A 22234-nucleotide genomic window follows, 5' to 3' on the forward strand; every position below is an offset into this window, starting at 1 on the left:
GTGTGTTGCCCTTAAAGCATTTATTTAGCTTTATTACATTCTCACTTTAGTAATTCATTTGTAATTATTTTCTAGTTAAAGTTAAGGTTGATAACTACGTTGCAGTTGTTGAGGGTAAGTTCATTATCTGTGATGTTTTGCAGCATGTGGTGACATCACACCCGGTTTTGCCGCATCTTGTGGGTAAATACCAGTTTGGAGAAACTGGAAGGCGGGGGCTTGCATGTGCAGGATCAGGGCGAGAAAAGTTCCATTTCTACACACTAAGAAACATCATAGAAGCAACGCCGTAAGTTCATATGACAGTCAATATGTTGAAGTCAAAATTTTAATGCTGTTTCTGTTAAAAGAAATGACTGTTGATGAGGTTTATTTTCTTGTGCTATTGAAAGCGTTGCTGGAAAGTTTGTGTTGAAGCGTATTTAAAGCTGTTGATGGCGTAGGTAAATTCTGATTGTATGTTGTACTTTAATGAGGCTTTAATTTAATATAGTTTGCTGTAGTTTTACTTTTACAAGTATTTATGATGTAAATGTGATGCCAAGAAAGAAACAAATACTGTATATATTTTGTATTGTTTTATCAACAGTTTTCACCATACATTAATGTGGAAGAGTGAACAGTAAACGGTTAATCTTACAGTCCTCATTGACTTCAGTTTAACTTGGTGTTAGTTCAGAGTTTCTACACCCTGCACGAGAACACTAAAGTAGAGTTATATGTCAGCACTCAGTGTTGTGCTGCCATTTTGCCTCGTGCCTCATCAGAAGTCCCTTGACGCCCCTCTCGAGCTATGATGAGTTTGAAGTGTCAAGCAAGATTAAAATAGTTGAGGATAAGAGCACAAAACAAATAGGTGTTCAGCACCAACTGCCTGCATTTGAGCGGTCTCCCTCGCTTTTCATTGCAGTCATTGGATCAGAGATGCACAAGTCTTGGGCCCCATGCTGCCAGGTTCAGGAGCAATTGTTGCCCTGCAACCATCGGGCTCTTGCATGGGGTTCACTTGCTTCAGTGACAACGTAGTTCATGTTCCAAACAAATACTGTCGACAGAAGCACTGTCAACGTTTTGGGCCGAGACCCTTCGTCAGGTCCAGTGCTTCTCCCTATAGATGCTGCCTGGCCTGCTGTGTTCCACCAGCATTTTGTGTGTGTTGTTTGAATTTCCAGCATTTGCAGATTTCCTCGTGTTTAGTTCATGTTCTATGTGTTTTTGTTTACATTTTTCCACTAATTCACACAATTTGATTCTGCAGCTGTGGCCTGCAACCATCAGTACAGCGCTGAACTGCTTCTGTGGCTATGGCCTGTAGCCATCGGGCTCTTGCACCTGCTTCACTCGCCTCATCACTGAATTAGCTCTGAAGTTGCGGACACATGTTTGGGGACTCTATGGTTAATGTTCTGTGTGTTATTTGTTTACTTTTTTATTGTTTGCACAACTTGTTCTTTTTTTACATATTGGGTGTTTGATCATCTTTGGAGTATGGGTTTTTTTTAAATGGGTTATGTTGTGTTTCCTTTTTTGTGACAGCCTCCAAGGTTGTATATAGTATATATACTATGATAATAAATATACTTTGATAATAAAAGTACTTTGAACTTAAGCATTAAAATGATCTTAAACTTTAACTGATCCCATAGATATGATCTAATTTTATCTTTCCAGCATCCATAGTTATTTTGATTTTTTTTAACCAGATGGCTTGTTACCTCAAAAATTTTGATAGTCTCTCCAAAGTTTTGCTGATTTACAAAAAATAAGGTCACAAGCTACTGTGATGTGAGAAGTTAAAGAAGTATGACTGTGAAATTAATATTATAACAATTAGGCAATAATTTCCATTTGTGCAAAGCCTTTAACACAGGAAAAACACCCAGAAGCATTATTAAACAAAACAAGCCACATAAAAAGACATTTTAACAGAAGACCAACAAATTGGTTCAGAGGCTTAGGAAGTGAATGACAGAAATTATGGCTCAGGTTGTTCAGAATTCTAGAGAGTTGCAGGAAATTACAGAGGTAGGATGGCATACACCTACAGAAAAAAATACAAGAAGCTAGGCACCTTTATGCCTTTGAAATGCGCTCTATTTACGTTTACTATTATGTCACTAGCTTAACAACTAGTTGAAATAAATATAGCAAAGGTGTTTCAGACGGACTTCCCCACTCTCATCAGACAGGCTGCAACATTTAGGTCCAGCAGCCCTGGTTACAAAAATTGATTTGGGACAGACAGATGGGAAATCGACCAGGCTTGCTTATCAGCTTCCAGAGTGCATGAGGTTTGGCATTAGCTGTGACAGTACGAGGCTGGATGCTATCTGAAGTACAATTATTAATTCATTTTGGAAGGCTTCACATATAAGCAAAATCATATGGGATGATTGGAGGAAATTGACTAAAAGCATCGTATAAAAATATTGATGAGTCTTTTAAAAATAGAGAAACCTAAGAGGACAACTAGGAATTGATGATAAATGCTATTGTTTGTAAGCATCTTTTTCAGTACTGCAACCTTGACTCTCAGGATTCATTAATATTAACCTTATTTATTAAAAGCAGTGAAAAACGGCAAAGCTACAGAAAAAAATGGTTGTCACAGATGTGTATCCTATTAGAAATGAACCATTCAATATCTTAAACATTAAACCAAAATGTCAGCAATTCCCTTCCTTCCACAAATGCTGCACAAGTAGCTGAGTTCCTTCATCTGTTTGTTTTCTTTAAACCAAGGCGTGTTAGGAAAGGACACTCACAACATGAGAACTTCATTAGACGGAAAATGGACTAGTTCAATTGGGAGCCAGAGTCCTAAAACAAGGAAAGGATAAAAGTTGGCTATGGGGCTCAGTTGGCTATATTAGACTTCTGAGCTTAATTAAAAGGCATGATAGTGCAGACTTCCGGGAAGATGGCGACTGCTTAGCTGCTTCGAACTTTTGTTCCGTTATTTTCGCTATCTTTGCACTAAACGTCTCCATTTTTTAAACCTTAGTTAGGAACTTTATTTGGTTTCTTTCACTTGCCTAGAACTTCACTAGAACACATCTACCTTACAATGTCTAACAAGAGTTCTAAAACCAGGAGAAAGGAAGTTGCCGCTCTGTCTTCTGAGACCCTCGCTGCGCTGGAACAGCACCGTGATGATATTTTAAAGGAATTTAGAACCGCTTTCAAACAGCTGGAAGCCAAATTGGATCAGATCAACGATAGAGTGGACGAACATGCTGAACACTTATCGCGTATCGATTCGACTTCTGAAGATTTAGAAAGTCGTGTTCGATACTTGGAGACTCTCTGTTCCAGCCTAGAAGAAAAAAAATAATAAACTCCTTTTCAAAATGGTGGATTTCGAAAATCGGAGCAGACACTGTAACCTTCGAATTCTTGGGTTGCCAGAGGCCACCGAACAGGGATCAACCGTGAAGTTTTACGCCGAGTTTCTCTGTGAGATATTCGGGAAACATTTGCTTCCGAACCCGCCTGAGCTCAAAAGGGCACACAGGGTCTACGTTCCCCCCGGAATTCTGGGCTCCCGCCCGCGACCGGTAATTTTGTGCTTCCATCAATATCAGGTAAAACACTGTCTGATTATGGAGGCACGTCGCAGAGGTACTTTTACTTTCCAAAACACAGCCATTCAATTTGTGGAGGATTTTGCACCTCAGATCTTAAAGATGCGCGCTGAGTCTAAAGGCATAATGAAAGTGCTTTTTGACCGTGGTTTTAGACCCTCGCTTCGCAATCCTGCTGTTTTACGAATCACGCTTAGTACTGAAAAATATAAGTGGTTCAAGTCAGTGAAGGAGGCTGAGGCATTTGTTGCAAGTCTTCCGGCTATCCAGCCACCTTCGGAACCCGATCGGACCTCCTAAAATGGTGAATAAGTACTTCTCGTAGTAAAATTACTTTTTCCGGACTCAGACTTCACTTGAATCACTCAGTCATTATTTACTGAAAATCTAAGGGCTGTTGACAATCTCTCCCTGGATTTGGTGAGTCTTCTTTTTAAATAGACATTCTATGCTTAATGTTTCCCTATGGACATTACTTGTGTAATCTATCTTATTCTTGTATAACTTTATCTATAGAGTTCTACAATTGACTCTAACTTGTTTTGGAGGTTTGAAGTCTTTATTGAAGGCCTCCCTGTTTGTTGGTTCACAGTTTAACTGCTAATTATTTTTTACTATTTTTTTAATTTATTTTTTTCCACTTTTTTTTAAATTTTTGACTTTTTTTCCTCTCTGTAAATGGTTGATAAGTACTCTTCCTGAATCTATAATTTTCCCCTTCCTCCCTTTTTTTTCTTTTTTTTTCTTCCTTTTATTTTCCCTTTTTCTTCCTTTATACTTCCATAATTTTTCACGGGTAGGTTAGTTTTGGTTTTCTTCCGATTTTCTCTGTATAAGTTTTATATTTCTGCAGATGTTCCAATTTGTAGTTATGTTTTCTAGTGCATAAACTAGTTACTATTTCCTATAATATTTATACGGAACTACTGTTAATGACACAGATCTGGAAGTTATATTTGGGTTAATTTTTTTGGTAGAGCTAGCTGCTTTTTTTGGTAGCCGTCTAGTTTTGGGTTGTGTGGATGGGGTGGATTTTCCAGTTTCAACATTATTCACTGTATTTATTGTTTTTCTTTATTGCTCAAACATGTGTCTGTTTTGATTTTACGAATCTATGTTTATATTTCTGCTCCCAGACTGCTATTGTATTGCTTGACTTTTTATATGCCTGCTGCCTTTATGCATTAGTAATTGATAATGGCTAGCACACTTAAATTTGTGAGCTGGAATGTAAAGGGATTGAATCACCCTGTTAAAAGGAGGAAGGTATTCTCACATATTAAACAACTCAAAGCTGACATTGCTTTCCTTTAAGAAACTCATATTCGTTGTTTTGATAACTCCCGGCTTCTGTCAAAGTGGGCGGGTCAGCATTTTCATTCATCCTTTGCCGCTAAAGCGAGGGGAGTCTCCATTCTTATTAACTCAAATATTCCGTTTGAACTCCATAATAAAATATCTGATACAAATGGCCGTTTTATTATTGTTTCTGGTAAACTATATAACACTAAAGTTGTACGAGCAACCCTGTATGCCCCCAACTTTGATGATGTTAACTTTTTTTGAACGTTTTTTTTTTCCTCACTACCAGACTTAAACTCATACTCTCTTATACTGCATGGTGACTTCAACTGTTGGTTAGATCCTAATCTGGATCGATTGTCCTCTGTTACCAGATCCCCTACTAAATCTGCCTTAGCTATCCAATCGTTTCTCTCTAATTTTGGTATCTCTGATATATGGCGTTTCCTTCATCCTACTGAGAGAGATTATTCTTTTTTTTCCACATGTTCACCATACCTTCAGTAGAATTGACTATTTCTTACTCGATAACCAACTTATTCCATTTGTCTACTCTTGTGAGTATCAGAGTATATTGATTTCTGACCATGCCCCAATTACTCTCTCTTTAAACTTTCCTGGTCTCCCTCAGAGGAATAAACACTGGCGGTTTGATTCAACTTTATTATCGGATGATGATTTTCTAAAATTTATTAAGGATCAGATAACCTTTTATTTTAACACTAATACATCACCTGAAGTGTCATCCCAGATTGTCTGGAATGCCATGAAAGCATATCTGAGGGGTCAAATAATCTCTTACACAGCAAATCTCAACAGAAGATCCTGTGCAGACCAATTAGATTTCATTAACCAGATTAAAGAATTGGATCAACTATATGCTCAAACTAAGAACCCTGAACTATACAAGAAGCGTGTAGAACTCCAAACTAAATTTAATCTTCTGTCTACTCAACCTGTCGAACGCCAACTCCTCAAAAGTAAGAGTCTCTTTTACATTCATGGGGATAAGTCTGGTGAATTTCTAGCCAATCAGCTGAGGCGCTCCAAAGCCAAACAACATATGACAAAGATCCGGAAGGAGAACGGAGACTTTACATCGGATCATTTGGAAATTAATGATGCATTTAAAAATTTTTATTCTCAGCTTTATGCCTCTGAATCTTTGAATGACAATATCTCTGTTGATCAATTTTTAAATAATCTGAATATTCCTTCACTTTCATCTGATTTTAAAGCCAAACTTAATGCGCCTATATCATCAGAAGAATTATCTTTTGCAATTTCTGCACTGTCCTCAGGGAAATCTCCTGGACCTGATGGGTTCCCTGTAGAATTTTATAAATCATTCTCTTCACTTCTTTCTCCTCAGTTACTTTCAGTATTATCTGTCTCGTTTAATTACGGCAAATTGCCACCCTCTTTTAATGAGGCATCTATTATTCTCCTATTAAAAAAGGGTAAAGACCCAACAGAGTGTTCCTCGTATAGGCTGATTTCTTTGCTCAATGTTGACGTAAAGATCTTAGCTAAAGTTTTGGCTTATAGATTAGAAACCGTTATTCCCTCTATTATCTCTGATGACCAATCAGGTTTCATTAAAAACCGTCTCCCTTTTTTTAACATTCGGTGTTTACTTATTATTTAATATTCACCCCCAACTGGGATTCCTGAATGTGTTATTTCCCTCGATGTGGAGAAAGCATTTGATTGTATAGAGTGGAACTACTTTTTGCAGTCTTAGAAAAATTTGACCTCGGTCAAAGTTTCATCTCTTGGATCAAATTGCTGTACCTGTGTCCTACTGCTTCTGTTTTAACTAATTTTCAGAAACCCCAGGTATTTAATCTCAAATGTGGCACCCGTCAGGGATGCCCCTTAAGTCCCTTTCTCTTTGATTTGGCTATAGAACCTTTGGTGATAGCATTTCGAAATTGTCCTGAATTGACCGGGATTTGGAGAGGGGGTATTGAGCATATAGTTTCCCTTTATGCTGATGACTTATTACTCTTTCTCTCAAATCCGTCTACATCCTTACCTCCAATGTTTTCACTTCTTGACCAGTTTAGCCAGATCTCTGGCTATAAACTTAATTTACATAAGAGTGAATTTTTCCCAATTAGTAAAGAAGCACAAGAATTAACATTTCGTGATCTCCCTTTTAAATTAGTCCATAATCAATTTACTTATCTTGGAATTACAGTCACAAGGAAGTTTAAAGATCTCTTTCGTGAAAACTTTGCCAATCTTTCATATACTATAAAACAGAGTCTGGTACAATAGTCACCTCTATCTACATCTTTGGTAGGTCATATTAATGTTGTTAAAATGTATGTTCCCCCCAAATTTTTATACGTATTTCAATCTATCCCAATTTTTATTCCTAAATCTTTTTTTGACTCCTTAGACTCTATTATTTTGTCATATCTGTGGAGGAATAAGTGCTCTAGAATTAGTAAAATCCATCTCCAAAAACCTAAAAAAAGAGGGTGGCATGGCTTTACCTAACTTTTGTTTATATTATTGGGCAGCTAATATACATTGTGCTACCTTTTGGTCTTTTTTCCATGGCCAACCCGAGTGCCCTAATTGGGTGGCAATGGAGTTGAGCTCCACTAAAGAACTATCTATCTCTGCACTTCTTGGCTCTGCACTCCCTAGTAGTCTGTCTAGATTAATAGCTAATCCTCGTTAGACACACTTTGCGTATATGGGCTCAGTTTAGGAAATGCTATGGTTTCCATGGTTTTTCCATTTCCAGCCCTGTCGTACATAATCACCTTTTTCTACCTACTACGTACGATTCAGCATTCCATGTTTGGTATAGGAAGGGCATTAGGCATTTTGAAGATCTTTTCATTGATAATCGCTTTGCTTCTTTTCAGCAGCTCTCTGTTAAGTTCAATCTGCCCAATGCTCATTTTTTTAGTTATCTCCAAATTAGACACTTTATTGCTCCTTTAATTCCTAACTTTCCTGAAATGCCTGAGAAAAATGCTATGGACTTATTTCTTTCCATTAATCCACTAGGTAAAGGTTTAATATCAATTATTCGAGATAAGTTAGCAGCCTTACGACGGGCCCCTGTGGATAAAATTAAAATGGCATGGGAGCAGGATTTAAATATCTCCTTATCTGATGAGAGTTGGGACTCGATTCTCAAATCGGTTAACTCAACCTCTCTTTGTGCTCGCCATTGCCTTTTACAGTTTAAGATTGTTCATAGAGCCCATATGTCTAAATCTAAACTATCTCGATTCTACCCTAACATTAGTCAGCTTTGTGATAAATGCAAGAGGGGCGAGGCCTCTCTCATTCATATGTACTGGTTCTGTCCTAGCTTGGAGAAATTTTGGAAAGATGTCTTCACTACATTATCGTATATTCTGAATCAGCACCTAGAACCAAACCCCTTAATTGCTTTGTTCGGTTTCTGGGGCGAGACAGATTTACGTCTGAGTCCGACCAAATGCCGAATATTATCCTTTGCCTCTCTCCTGGCTAGACGCTTGATCCTCCTTAGATGGAGAGATGTTGCCCCGCCCACTCATGCTCAATGGCTTAACGACATTATGGCCTGCTTGGGCGTCGAAAAAATCCATTATTCAGTTCTTAATTCGGATTTAAATTTCCATAAGGTCTGGGGACCTTTTATCGAGTACTTTCATAACCTTCCTCTTGACTAGGGTTTTTTTTTTCTCGGTCCCTTGCTTTCAGCTCTTTTTTCTGGCAGTAGGCATTATTATCCTCTGTTGCTAAGTGTATTTACAGTCTAGGAGTTTGATTGTCCTGATTTATATTCTCTATATTGTGTTGTGGTTGGTCTGGAGTTTTTTTTTATTGTGTTGTGGGGTTGGGGGAGGACACTAAGTTTACTTGTCTTCAATTTAGGTGCTTTTTTTAAATTCTCTTTCTTTATATCATATTGTCATTGTATGCTTAATTTTGCACTGTATTAATGTTCCTCATTCTGATTTGGGGTTTTTTTAATTTGTAAAATGTATTAAAAAACTAATAATAAAAAAAAAGGCATGATAGTGAAAAACAATAGCTAGCATGTAGGAATGAATGCAGGTACTGCAACAGTCACTGATTCCATCTTTACCATGGGCATACAATCCTCCTGCATCTCCATCCTACACCATGATAGACTAAGGATTCAGGGGAGAAGGCTTAGGACAGAGATAAGGAGAAACTGTTTTTCCCAGAGAGTGGTGGATCCGTGGAATTATCTGCCCAGGGAAGCAGTTGAAGCTCTCCATTAAATATATTTAAGATACAGATAGATTTTTACATAGCAGGGGAATTCAGGTTTATGGGGAAAAGGCAGGTAGGTGGAGCCAAGTTTACGGACAGATCAGCCATGATCTTATTGACTGGCGGAGAAAGCTCGATGGGCCGGATGGCCTACTCCTGCTCTAATTTATTATGTTCTTATGTATGTAAGGACCTCCATTTCTTCTGCAAAAGAGGCCCAAATAGTTCCACTTCACTAAAATATACCTCTGTGTGGCTCAACTTATCTTCACGATGAAAAACTTTGCCTTCAACATCATTAGCTTTTGCAAAATCAAAGGTGTAGTTATGGGAATCACATGGGTCCAAGTTAGAACTTGCTTTGATAGTTGGCACAGTCCTTGTTTCAGTTTTTCTCCCTCCCTCTCCCCCACTATATACTGATGATTGTATTACTTTGTTTCCTGCACTCATACAGAACTCATAAATACCCATTATTTCAATTGCCAACTTCCACCTTGCACGGGTACTGCCTGATCTGAGATCTTCAGCAATTCTGCCTTCATTTCAGATTTTCAAAATTTGTATTTTTTTGCGGATGAAACCATAACTGGCAAATCTGACAGTGCAAGCTGTTCAAGAGGATCTGGATCAACTAGGAAATTGGGCAAAGCAATAACAGAGGGAATTTAACTCAGACAAATGTGAGGTGATTCATTTTGCTAATAAAAACCAGGGCATAGTATACTCAGTGAAAGACAAGTTCCTGGGGAGTATTGTAGAAGAGAGACCTAGAGGCACTGTATGTACCTAGCTTTCTAAAAGTGCCAAAACAAGTAAATAGAATGATGATATAGGAGTTGGTACACTATGTTAGCAGTACACATGATGTTGGTGAGACTGCCAGTGGAACACTATGTGCAGTCCTGTTTGTGATATTACAGGAAGGATGTGAATAAGCTAGAAGGAATATAGAAAAGAGTCACAAGATATTGCCAGGACTGGAGAGCTTGAGTATAAGGAGATATTGAATAGAAACATTTTCCTGGAGCATAGGAGGCTTAAGGCTTTATAAAATCATGAAGGACATAAATATTATAAGTCCATAAATGAGAAATTAACCATTTCAGCACAAAATCAGAAAAGTAGTACGTTATGTTAAAAGGGTTAGAAGGGTGTCTAAACTACAATTATACAAGACTTTAATGAGATAATACTTGGGAGCATTATGTGCAATTTGCTGTCCTTTCCTCAGAAAATATATGTTTATCTTACAGGGAGTACAGCAAAGATTCACCAAGTAGATTTTTGGGAGAGCAGAACTGTTCTGCAAGAACACAGAATGTAGAACATTTTAACACATATGGGTTCTTCGGCCCATGATGCTATACTGACCATATGCCTAAGAGATTCTTAAATGCCTCTAACTACCTTCACTCCAAAAATAAAACTAATGTTCATGGTACATGCTCTCTAATCCAAGCAGCATCATGGTAAATCTCCTCATAGGTATTTAAATATCAGTAATCTAGATTTGCATTCATTAGAACTCTGAATATAAAATTCAATTGGAAAATGACAAGACGTTCTAAGAGGACTAGACATACTGGATGCAAAGATGTTTCGCCAGACACAAGGCCAAAGTCTCTGGTAATAAGGCACAAGACTAAGGACAGAAATAAAGGGAAATTTCTTCATTCAGAGAATGCTGAATGCATGGAATTTGCTACCAGAAGACCACAAAGATGAAATCACTGAATATTTTAATGAGATTGTTATGTGTGATGAGAAAACCATGGGGAGATGGGGTCCAGAGTTGACCCCCCCTGAACTATGCTGCTAACAAGAGAGAGAGAGATAAAGAGTAGGAGAGGCGCCAAGCTACACATGCTGATAATGAGAGAGACACAAGGATTTAAAATTATGGCTTCTTCGCTGATTGTTGACTTTACCTCCAAGGACTTTGCCTGCTTGTGTGAATCCTTGCTGACACAGCAGAGTGAAGCCTGGTGCTTGTTGAGACAGCAGGGAGTGGCCCAATTTGATGGACATGGAGTTGATGGATGGCTGGTACCCCGGTAGGCCGAGACACAGGCAGACACGCCACTGGACACTGAAAGAGTGTTGTGCACCCACAGGAAGGTGGGGGGCTTGGAGGATCGATTCGGGGGGGGAATCGGTCAGAGGCTCACAGTGTGTGAACCATGCTAATGGGGGCTTGTGTGTGTGTCCACCCACGCCTGGGTGCTGAGCCCACCACTGAAGAATGGTCTGGCTTGGAATGGAGGGGTCATAATTGCTGACCACAACAGTACAAGACAATGGAAGGTTTGCCTGCTGCAGCTGCTCATCTCTCGCTCGCTCTCTCTCTCTCCAAAGTCACAACAGCAACTACCTCAACCCAAACTGAACAGAACTGAACTCTGCATTATCTTAAGCCTATTCATTTACCCCTAGACTATGATAGAGCCTGGTTTTGATTCTTATTCCTACACTTCTGTATTTATCATTGCTAACCTGTTTTATATATATATTTGCATTTTTTGATACTGTGTTACTTAGTTTACTAATAAACACCTTTAGTTACAGTATCACCAGACTCCAATGTATCATTCCATTTCTACTGGTTTAGTAACCCAGTCACGGGGTACGTGACAAATTGGGGGCTCGTCTGGGAGTTGAATTTCAATTTGGGGCCTCTATCCAGGATTTTGAATGTCAAATTGGGAGGTTGTTGGATTGATTGGGGTAAATTCCCTTATTTAATCTGGTGTGGAAAGACAGCAGAAATGGACATCAATAAGTTTCTGAAGGGTCCTACCTCGGAGGCATTGGAGGATGCCAGAAAGCTGGAATTGCTGAATATTGCGAGATGGTTGAAACTCTCAATGGTGAAACCGGCCATGAGGAAGTCGGAGATACAGACAGCAACAGCTGCATACTATGTATATCTGCATACTATGTATCCCAGGTGGTGTTCCAGGTAGAGGAGATGGAGCTGTTTCCTGAAAGTTGAGCTTCAGCTTCAGATGGAAAGATTAAGAATGGAGAAGGAGGAAAGGAAAAGGGAGCATGAGCTCCGAGTAATGAAGCTGGAGGCTGAGGAGGCTGAAAGGAGGAGTAAGAGGGAGAAAGAGGAAAAGGAAAGAGAGCGAGAGGAAAGGGAGAAAGAAAGGCAGTATGAGATGGATGTTACGAGCGTTGCAGGCAGGGGAACACGTGGTGGATCCAAACAGGGGGTTCAAGATTGGTCAGGAGGTTAAGTTGGTAACCCCATTCAAGGAGATGGAGGTCGATAGGTACTTCCTCCATTTTGAGAAAGTTGCTATGAATCAGGACTGGCCTAAGGAGAAGTGGGCTGTTCTGTTACAGAGTTTTCTTAAGGGGAAGGCTCAGCAAGCCTATTCGGTGTTGTCTATGGATGAGGCTAAAGATTATGATGAAGTAAAGAGGGCTATACTGAGAAGTTATGAGCTGGATCCAGAGGCATACCGGCAGAAGTTCTGGACTTTGAAGAAGCTGTGGGACTGCACGTATCTAGAGTTTACCCATGAGATGCAAATGTATTGTGATGGCTGTTGTGCCTCAAAAGGGGTCAATGGAGATTCTGATAAACTGAAACAGCTGATGCTGATTGAGCAGTTTAAAAGTTGAGTCCCTGAGGGTATAAGGATGTACTTAGATGAGAAGGAGGCAGAGACTCCGTCTGCGACTGCCAAGTTAGCAGACGAGTATGCCTTAACCCACAAGATAAAATTCCCCCCAAATAAGAGCTACCAGAGAGGTAGTAGGGACGGTAAAGAAAGCACACCGGCTCAGTCAGAGAATAAGCTGGGGACTAGTGGAAAGGGTAAGGAGGAGGAAAAGCGGGCTGGCAGGAAGTTTCCCAGCTTTACGAGTTATAATTGTGGGAAGGCTGGTCACATAGCATCTAAGTGCCTAGCTCCGAAGTGTTACGTACCCTGTAAATGGGTCACTTACCAGCAAAGATAGAGAGCTCCGTTGAAGTCTGATGGTACTATTTTTAAAAGTCTTTATTTATAAAGGGGCACAAAAATAAGATTAATACAAACATTCAGATAATATACGTCATCAATATTCAATCTAAAAGCGCGGGTATAATAATAATCATCAATAAGAAATTGCTCGATCGTTTGTCTAGGGGATAATATATTGTCCGATGGAAATATAAAAGTCACTCAGTTCCTGCAGGCTTCAGCCTTTGGGGACCGCTGGGTTTTCACTTGTTGGAGAGAGAGATTTGTGAGAAAAGAAACTTGCCCGGGTCTTTTATGAAGCAAATCCGTTGAATCGGGACAGTTGGTTCCCCGTTGTTAGTTCAAGAAAATCGTTTCTGTGGTACCCGCCACTGGCCCCCAGGCGAGGGAACCGAACGCACGTGGCTTCCTTCAAATGGCTTCCCGCTACTACAGGATCCTTAGCATTTCTTCTGGTGCGTCTGAAGGGGTTGTTCCCCCAGACCCTCTTTTATACTTCCTCACGGGGTCTCAGATGTCAATTAGGTTGGGATGATGCAATCCCTCTCTCAACCAGCCCACTTTGCCCAAGGGCTTGCACGTAGCATAGTCCCCAATCCACAAACGTGGTCTCCAGGAGACAATGGCCAGGTCTCTCTCATTTCCTGGGTCCTCTGAGCCAACCCAAGAATGCTCTTGCGATTCTCACAAAGAAGGGGGCTCCCCCACCCCTTCGGCCCCTCAGAGCAGTGGTGCATTCATAACAGAAGAAAGAGACAGGGAAAGGAAAGGCGCAAACCCCAACTGCCTGCATTAAGCCAAATGAAATGTCGCTACAGAAGGAGGAGGAGCTAAGCCGAGTTCAGAAGGGATGGGAGAAATTTCTTCTGAACGGGTAGGTATCTGTGAAGGAAGGGTCAACCCCAGTGCCAGTGAAAATCTGGAGAGACACTGGGGCTTTTCAGTCCCTAATCCTAAGCAGTGTGTTGGACTTTAGTGTTGAGACCGGTGACGTAGTAATAGAAGGGGTTGGAAAAGGGACTGAGGTAGTGCTGTTGCATAAAATATTTTTAAAGTGTGAGTTGGTATCCAGATCAGTCACGATCGGGGTGCGGTCTGCACTCCCAATACGTGATGTGGATGTCTTACTCGGGAATGACCTGGCAGAGTGGGATGTGTTCCCAACAGTTCAGCTCACGAGTAAGCCTGTAAGTGCTGAGGACCTGCCCACAGATTCTGAAGTTTATCCCACCTGCACAGTAACTCGCAGCACGTCAAGAAAGGCTGCCGAGAGAGTCCAGTGTGGATTTAGCTGAGATGTTTTTCCCAGCCTTGTATCAGAAGGGGTTAGAAGACAGTGAAGCTGAGGGGATAAAGGGGGACAATAAAGATTTATTGTTGTCAAGAAAATACTTTGTGGAGGAACAGAGGAAAGATGAGAAACAGATGTGGCAGTTGGGAGGTCCAGTGTTGGACATTGATGATTTATGTAGCTTGAAAGAGCCATTTGCAGTTGAAGAATTTAAGGAGAGTGTTCCTGACGATGTAACGGCATTCTGAGAGGAAAAGGATGCCGCTACCTTGAGTGAGTCTGCTGGGTAAGCAGATGAGGTTATTTTAACCCACAAGGTTGAATTTACTTTGGATAGGAGTGGCCCAGAGAGTAACATGGAGAATCAGGGGAACTTGGAATTTGAAACTGGGACTGGTATTGAAAGCCTAGGAGAGGCAGATGACCCGTTTGCCAGTGTTCAGGTTGTTGAGGTACCTGCGGATCCACAGGGTACTGAGCCTTGTGTTGAAACTCAGGAAAGGTCTGAGGTATCTGACTTGGTTAAAAAGGAATGCAATCCTTTTGGGTCAGATGGACTTGGTTCAGTGAGTAAGGGGATAACCCTGGCACCAGTGGAAAGTGAGGATTCTCAGTCACTTGTGTTAGATGGTGTTCTAAAAGTTAGTGATGAGATGAAAGCTGGTGATGTGAATATTAGTGAAGATATTGGAAAAAGTGTTACTGGACTTTTGAATAAGGAAAATTTAAAGTCTGGATTGGTTTTAGAAGCATTGTCAGTGACGAAGGGTCAGTGGTTAGGTAACAAGGTGCCTGCTAATCTGTTACAGTTTGTTTTGAAAATTAAAGATAAGCAACTTGGTGATGTTGTTCAAGTATGTGATTTGGAGAGGCAAAACTTGAAGTGTTGTTGTGACCAAGAGGGATCACCTGCTTGTGTTGTTATAAGAACTAATAGACTTAAAGATCTTGAAGATAAAATTAATGGCTTGCTTAAAATTAATGAGTGGTTTGAAAGTTCAGCAAGTGGGCTTAGTCTGGAAAACATTAGTGATAAGCTAGCTCCTGTGCAGGGAGTCTGTAAAGGCCTATTCCAAACTGGTGAGCACGTTGATCACGTGAGGGTTAAGTGTTCTGTGTCGAAGTGGAAATAAGATAATGGTTGACAAAACACCACTTTGTATAACAAGACCTGGTTCTGCAGGAATTTGATTTTTTTTGTAACAAAGCAAGTGAATAATAAAGATGAGGTCATGGTAGATTGACTGACTGAATGCTAAGTTTAAAAGTGAAATATAGATTAGTATTTGTATACATTTCTGTAATGTGTTACATGATAATCACACATGTATTAGTTTAACCTCTGTAATATACACCCAAGTTAAAAACTGTTTCACTGTAGAAAAAGGATTACTGTCACTTATTCTGGCATTACAGTATTTTGAGGTTTACATTTGTCCGGCACAGAAGCCATTGATAGTTTATACCGATCACAACTGATTGGTATTTTCGACTAACATGAAGGATAAAAATAGGCGGTTATTAAGTTGGAGTCTGATGTTACAAGAATTTGATATACAGATACAACATGTAAAGGGAACTGACAATGTAATTACTGATTGTTTATCTAGGAGTTAGATTTGAAAGTATATCTGTGTTACTCTGTTGGCTAATGACTATGTCTGTATTATATCAGACTCTGTAATGTGCCTTGCTATTGAATTCCTCCCCCCCCCCGGTAAAAATTATTTTAAGGGTGGGGGTGTTATGTGTGATGAGAAAACCATGGGGAGATGGGGTCCAGAGTTGACCCCCCCTGAACTATGCTGCTAACAAGAGACAGAGAGATAAAGAGTAGGAGAGGCGCCAAGCTACACATGCTGATAATGAGAGAGACACAAGGATTTAAAATTATGGCTTCTTCGCTGATTGTTGACTTTTACTTCCGAGGACTTCGCCTGCTTGTGTAAATCCTTGCTGACACAGCAGAGTGATGCCAGGTACTTGTTGAGACAGCAGGGAGTGGCCCAGTTTGATGGACATGGAGTTGATGGATGGCTGGCTGGTACCCCGGCAGGGGAGATAAAAGACAAGTCTGCTGAGACATAGGCAGACACGCCACTGGGCACTGAAAGATTGTTATGCACCCACAGGAAGGTGGGGAGCTTGGAGGATCGATTTGGGGGGAATCGGTCAGAGGCTCACAGTATGTGAAACCAGGCCGGTGGGGGCTTGTGTGTGTGTGTCTCCAACCATGCCTGGGTGACGAGACCACCACTGAAGAACAGTCTGGCTTGGAACGGAGGAGTCATAATCGGTGACCACAACGGTACAACAGAACAAGAAGACAATGGAAGGTTTATCTGCTGCAGCTGCTCATTTCTCGCTCGCTCTCGCTCTCTCCCTCTCTCCAACGTCACAACAGCAACTACCTCAACCCAAACTGAACTGAACTGAACTCTGCATTATCTTAAGACTATTCAGTTATCCCTAGACTACGACAGAGCTTGTTTTTGATTCTTATTCTTACACTTCTGTATTTATCATTGCTAACCTGTTTTATATGTATATTTGCATTTTTTGATACTGTGTTACTTGGTTTACTAATAAATACCTTTAGTTACAGTATCACCAGACTCCAACTATTTCTGCTGGTTTAGTAACCTAGTCACGGGGTATGTGACAAGATAAATTTTTAGATACAAAAGCCATCAAAGGCTGTGGGGGGAGCTTAGGGATACAGGTTTTCCCCGCTATCCGAAGGTAGAGCATTCCTATTAAACCATTTGTAAGCCGAAATGTCATAAAGCGGAGAAGCAATTACCATTAATTTATATGGGAAAATTTTTTTGAGCACTCGCATACCCAAAAAAATAACCTACCAAATCAAAGCAAATAACACATAAAACCTAAAATAACACTAACATATAGTAAAAGCAGGAATAATATGATAATTATACAGTCTATATAAAGTAGAAATATTGTATGTACGATGTAGTTTCACTTATCAAAATCAGGAAGACAGCAAGCCAAGATCGATTTGGAGAAAAAAAACTGGCACGTACATGTGTACGCACATACATGCATGCACACACAACTGCCCGCACAAGGCTTCACGGTCATGGTAGTCTTTCTCGGAGTAAACACACGAATAAAGCGGGCATCTTTTTACAGTAAAAGCAAAAATCCTCTTTGGTTAGCAAAAACAGGTACTAATGTAGGTCTTTCGTAACAGCGAGCTGTCGTAAAGCGAACGTTCGAAAAATGGAGGCCACCTGTATAGAATTGAAGCCTAAATTCAACGACTGAATGGTGAAGCAGGCTCAAAGGACCAAATAGCCTTTTCCTGCTCCAATTTTATGTTTCCAAGAATAATTCCTAGAGCGAGTCATCTATCAGCTCTGACTATATTGGTAAGCAGCAAAAAGAAAAAAGTATATACAAGGTACCTACCAAGCTTGGCAAGATGTAGTAGTTGCTCAGAGGGTGAGCAAACTGATGGTGGCTTGATCTCATTGATAAGGTTTGATGCAATGTTCATGTACCCATCATAAAGCAGTTGGCCAATAATAAGTCGGTAAAGGTGTTGCCGATCCTTAAGAGTAACTTTGGGTCGATACATTTCTTGTGTCTCCCTTGCCTGTAACTATCCTAAAAAAACAAAAATGATGAAAAATTATGAAGATATTGAGAGAGTACGTCTGTTTCAAATAGCATATTAGTTTCAGCTTATCTTATACACTCATTTGCATACCAAATCTTCCGTCTAAGGATTCCCTTTTGCTAATACTGTAACTATGGAAGTATGGAACACTGTTTCCTTTAACGCAAAATAAGTGATTTTTGCAAACTATGGAAAAGTATGAAGTTGACCCTGTAAATTACTGGAAAGACTGGAATTCAGCAAATCGTTATTAACATAAAATGCTTTAATGTCAACTCACTCTTTGTTATGTTAATACAAATTTTTTAATGATGAGCATATGCCATATAAACAATATTCTAAACATTTAAAGCTCATTACGTGTCCTGCTGAAGAGTTTTGGCCTGAAATGTCAATTGTACTTTTTTCTATAGATGTTAAAACACAAAAATACAACTGCAGATGCTGTGGATCAAAGAATATGTACACAACACTGGAAGAACTCAGCAGGTCAGGCAGGATCCATGAGAAAAGAGTAGCCAACGTTTCGGGCCGAGACCCTTCATCAACGTCTCGGCCCGAAACGTTGGCTACTCTTTTCTCACGGACACTGCCTGACCCGCTGAGTTCTTCCAGCACTGAGTACGTATTTTTTCTATAGATGTTGCTCAGCTTGCTGAGTTCCTCCAACATTTTGTGTGTGTTGCTTGGATTTCCAGCATCTGCAGATCTTCTCGTTTGTGAAAGCTCATTACATGCTATTTTAAGTATTGAGGTAGAAATGAAATATCAATGAAAAATGATCAGCAGCTTGGATTAACAGACAAGAAGATAGCTGCATGAATTTAGCACGGCAGACAGTATCTAAGGAGGGAAATGGACAGTTGCCATTTTAGGTTGAGACCCTTTGTCTGGACCAAGCAACTTGGGAGTTGTACGATTTGCAATTAAATTATAGGATTAATATAACTGAGTTATGAGTTCTGCCATGGAAAATCTCAGCTGGTTTGGTACCTATTCATCTCAAATAATTACAGGGTGTGCAGCTCCTTTACATGGAATAGTTCAACTCATTTAATAAAGTTCCAGATGATAACCCTGCATTTATATTTCACCAAATGGAACCTGTAATCCATTATCCTTCTCTTACAACGTAGCTTGAGGAAATTTCCTAGTTATATTTTCCATATGCTTCAGATAACCTTTTACATTTATCAACCAGCCACGGACCAGCTTTTATGTATCATTTAGTCTTTTTGTGTTTAGTCCTCTTCTGCTTGTGATCAACTTTAAACAGACAAAGCATTCTACATTTAAAAATTATTTTCAAAGTAGCACATCTACAGGGAGGGCTGAGAAGGGGATGTCTCTGACAGGGCAAAACCAGGGTGATTGTGGCACTATATAAGCCTCTCCTCTGCAACTACCTTACAGAAAACAAAACTACACAGATGTGACTCAGCCATTAAAACTTGGTCAATCCAGCCAATTACTTGTGCATTATTCTTATCTTCAGTGATGAGGGAAATTTGCTAACAGTTCCACAGTGAACATCTGTTTCATGGTACTCAGCTGAAACGAAGAAGAAAACAAAACTTTACGGTAACATTTGACCATATTCTGCATCAAGGAACTTTAGCAAAATAAAACAGAAATTGGGAGTAAATGACAGGTAACACCCCCACCAGGACAACTGGGTTAACAGATGCCAGTCACCTCTATCTCACAGTAGTTCCTCAAGGCAACATCCAGGTTAAATCACTTTCAGCTGTTCCACCAATATCCTCCTTAATGAGTTAAGAGATAGTAAATGGGACCTGGAACAAATTGAGATATGGCCCAAGTTTTGATATATCCTGAGTTCAAGGGTAATACCAAGAATTTGTCAGAAAATCATTGGAATACACAAGTCTAGACATAATAAATATATCGTTGAGATTCTTCATAGTTGATGAGTGATTACAGGGGAGATGCAAGTGATGCAATGAAGTTGGCTGACCTCTATTCATGCACATCCTTTAAAATGTGCTATCCAGTCTCAATTGTGCTTCTTTGTTTTTTCTGACAAAATATTTTAATTTCACATTTCTGTCTCACATCTAATTTGCCACTTGTCTACACATTCTAGTAGAGTTTGGAGCATTTTACTATCCTGTTCATCACAATGTTGACGTCAACTGCAAAATGGAATTTCACTCTACACACCTACATCCACTTTACTAATGAATCTGCAGGTCAAACTAGAAAATTTATACTATAAATGGTAGGAAATTCGGAAGTGTAATGAAACAGAGGGACCTAGGAGAACGAGTGCATAATTTGTTGGAAGTGTCATCACAGATAGACTGGAGTGGTGAAAAATCTTTAGCATACTGGCCTTCATCAATCCAGGCATTGAGTGTAAGAGTTGGGAGCTTTTACAGTTATACAAATCATTGGTGAGGCCACACTTGGGAATGCTGTGCATAATTTTGGTCACACTGTTATAGGAGAGACTTGATTAAATTGGAAAGAGTGCAAAAAAGATTTGAGGTCTATGACTAAAGGGTCTGCTTTATAGTGAAAGGTTGGCTGAGAGACACAAGTAAGGTGAAAAGCAACAGTCTCATCCTCAGGTTAGGGAGATTCAAAACTAGGAGACATTAACTTAGGCTAAAGATTTAAATGGTACTTGACGGGGAACTTTTTCCCACAGATGGTGGGGATATGATGGAACGAAATGCCAGAGGAAGTAGTGTAAGCAGGTACAATGTTATCATTTAAGAAGCACATGGATAGGTACATGAAAGTGAGAAGCATGGAGGAATATGCACTGGTGCAGGAAACTAAGACTAGCTAGATAGGCATGTGGTCGCTCATTGGGCCAAAGGGCCTATATCATGTTGTATTGCTCTATGAATCAATTAGAAAAATTAATGACCATCTCAAAATCAATCATCAATCTTTTATCCATACTGCCATTGACCCAATTATTCCATGACCTTTTTTTACTGACCATTTTTTATATATCAAATAGTCAAGTACATTCTGATAACTACACAGATATGTACTACATTCCTTCCATCAGCTTTGACATTAATAAAGGAGTTTGTCAGTTGTGCCATTAGAATCTATATTTCCTGATTTCCGATAGGTTTTCAGCAGCAACAATATAACCTTAATGGTACAGAAAGATCTCAAGGGGTCACCCCGAATGCCTGCCTAGCTCAAATTCAGCAAGAGCACTGAACAAAACTGTAGAGAACAAACGAGTCCATGGATTTCCTGGTTTAGTTCCTTGTTACATTTGCTGCAAGAACTCTGCCCAAGCTGCACCAGTCTGAAGGCAATCTTTGACCAGTGTCACATACTCAGCCAAACCTCAAGCTCGGTTCGAGAAGACCAATTGAAGAAATGAGGGCAAAGACCTTACCCGAACTCCATTGACCGGAATAATCATATAACTCAGATAAACAGCACTTGTCTAAGAATATTTCATAGTTCAGTTCTCCATGACTATTCATAAATCTAACTTAGCTTCCACATAGGACCTAAACTGGAATTCTTCATTAAGATGGAGAGTGACGTAGCTAATTCAGAAACAAAGGTTGACTTTGGGTTAACTTTGAAGGGATGAGACGTGAATTAGCTAAGATAGACTGGCAAATGATACTTAAGGGGTTGACGGTGGATATGCAATGGCAAGCATTTAAAGATCGCATGGATGAACTACAACAATTGTTCATCCCAGTTTGGCAAAAGAATAAACCATGGAAGGTAGTGCATCCGTGACTGACAAAGGAAATTAGGGATAGTATCAAGTCCAAAGAAGAAACATACAATTTAGCCAGAAAAAGCAGCACACCTGAAGACTGGGAGAAATTCAGAGTCCAGCAGAGGACAAAGGGCTTTATTAGGAAAAGGAAAAAAGATTATGAGAGAAGGCTGGCAGGGAACATAAAAACTGACTATAAAAGCTTTTATAGATATGTGAAAAGAAAAAGATTGGTTAAGACAAATGTAGGTCCCTTACAGTCAGAAACAGGTGAATTGATCATGGGGAACAAGGACATGGCAGACCAATTGAATAACTACTTTGGTTCTGTCTTCACTAAGGAGGACATAAATAATCTTCCGGAAATAGAAGGGGATTGAGGGTCTAGTGAAATGGAGGAACTGAGGGAAATACATGTTAGTAGGGAAGTGGTGTTAGGTAAATTGA

At 39.8% G+C, this 22234-nt stretch overlaps 1 protein-coding gene across 6 annotated transcripts in view; it reads right to left on the bottom strand.

The window, feature by feature from the left end:
• The window catches only part of cstf1 (cleavage stimulation factor, 3' pre-RNA, subunit 1), a 72706-nt gene that overhangs the window by 41839 nt on the left and 8633 nt on the right, over positions 1-22234 (bottom strand). For 2 of the 6 annotated variants that reach the window (XM_059980328.1, XM_059980329.1), the window contains exons 2-4: positions 19750-19850; positions 19527-19605; positions 17844-18041 (exon numbers count right to left, since the gene is read on the bottom strand). In XM_059980328.1, the coding sequence (XP_059836311.1) occupies positions 17844-18012 (169 nt within the window). In that variant the 5' untranslated portion in view covers positions 18013-18041; positions 19527-19605; positions 19750-19850. The remainder of the gene's footprint in view (positions 1-17843; positions 18042-19526; positions 19606-19749; positions 19851-22234) is intronic. The other 4 variants (XM_059980331.1, XM_059980330.1, XM_059980332.1 and 1 more) reach the window with 2 other exon arrangements.

Source organism: Hypanus sabinus, chromosome 9 (genome assembly GCF_030144855.1).
Source record: "Hypanus sabinus isolate sHypSab1 chromosome 9, sHypSab1.hap1, whole genome shotgun sequence".
NCBI classification, from domain to species: domain Eukaryota; kingdom Metazoa; phylum Chordata; class Chondrichthyes; order Myliobatiformes; family Dasyatidae; genus Hypanus; species Hypanus sabinus.